This window comes from Sinocyclocheilus anshuiensis, unplaced genomic scaffold (genome assembly GCF_001515605.1).
Source record: "Sinocyclocheilus anshuiensis isolate Anshui unplaced genomic scaffold, SAMN03320099.WGS_v1.1 scaffold31, whole genome shotgun sequence".
NCBI lineage: Eukaryota > Metazoa > Chordata > Actinopteri > Cypriniformes > Cyprinidae > Sinocyclocheilus > Sinocyclocheilus anshuiensis.
Window position 1 is genome coordinate 178137 of NW_015548186.1, and position 814 is coordinate 178950.

The window sequence follows — 814 nt, forward strand, 5'->3', positions numbered from 1 at the left end:
AGAAACCTGTTGGCCAACCCGTTCAACTGTAACTGCCACCTGGCGTGGTTGAGCAGCTGGCTGAGGAATCGTAAGATTGTGACGGGAAACCCGCGCTGCCAGCGGCCGGCGTTCCTCAAAGAGATTCCCCTGCAGGACGTGGTCTTACCAGACTTCCGCTGCCAGGAGGGTACACGCTCTTCTCTTCATAAAGATTGATTTGACACACTGTTTTCACAGTAGGATGATTCACTGCCTGTGTGTCTGTGATGTGGGCAGATCAAGAGGAGGCGAGCTGCATGCCGCCTGTTCAGTGTCCCTCAGAGTGCACCTGTCTGGAGACCGTGGTGCGCTGCAGCAACAAACACTTGCGCGTCTTACCCAAAGGAATCCCGCGCAACGTCACCGAGCTGTGAGTCAACGCTCTGAGCACCATCACACTGTCTTCTGTCTTTGTATCGTTTCCAGTATCAAGGAATACATTTTTGCCTCAGAAAAGGGAGGAAATCACAGCCAATCAGAGCTTATGTCATGTTACAGTTTTTTTCAAAATGCTTACACACAGTTTTTGAAACTATGGGCCATTTCTCAAAACTCTACACACAAAACCACAAAACACACACATTTACATTTACATTTAGTCATTTAGCAGATGCTTTTATCCAAAGCGACTTACACATGAGCACAATAAAAGCAGTCAAAACTAACAAAAGATCAACCATATATAAGTGCAAATGACAAGTCTCGGTTAGCCTAACGCAGTACACGTAGCAAGGTGTGTATATATATATATATATATATATATATATACAGGTGCATCTCAATAAATTAGAAT

General features: G+C 45.0%; 1 protein-coding gene across 1 annotated transcript in view; it reads left to right on the plus strand.

Moving 5' to 3' along the window:
* Positions 1-814, plus strand: part of LOC107705008 (slit homolog 1 protein-like) — a 79895-nt gene that overhangs the window by 52191 nt on the left and 26890 nt on the right. Inside the window, exons 20-21 of the mRNA XM_016508123.1 lie at positions 3-169; positions 259-391. Of these exons, the coding sequence (XP_016363609.1) occupies positions 3-169; positions 259-391 (300 nt within the window). The remainder of the gene's footprint in view (positions 1-2; positions 170-258; positions 392-814) is intronic.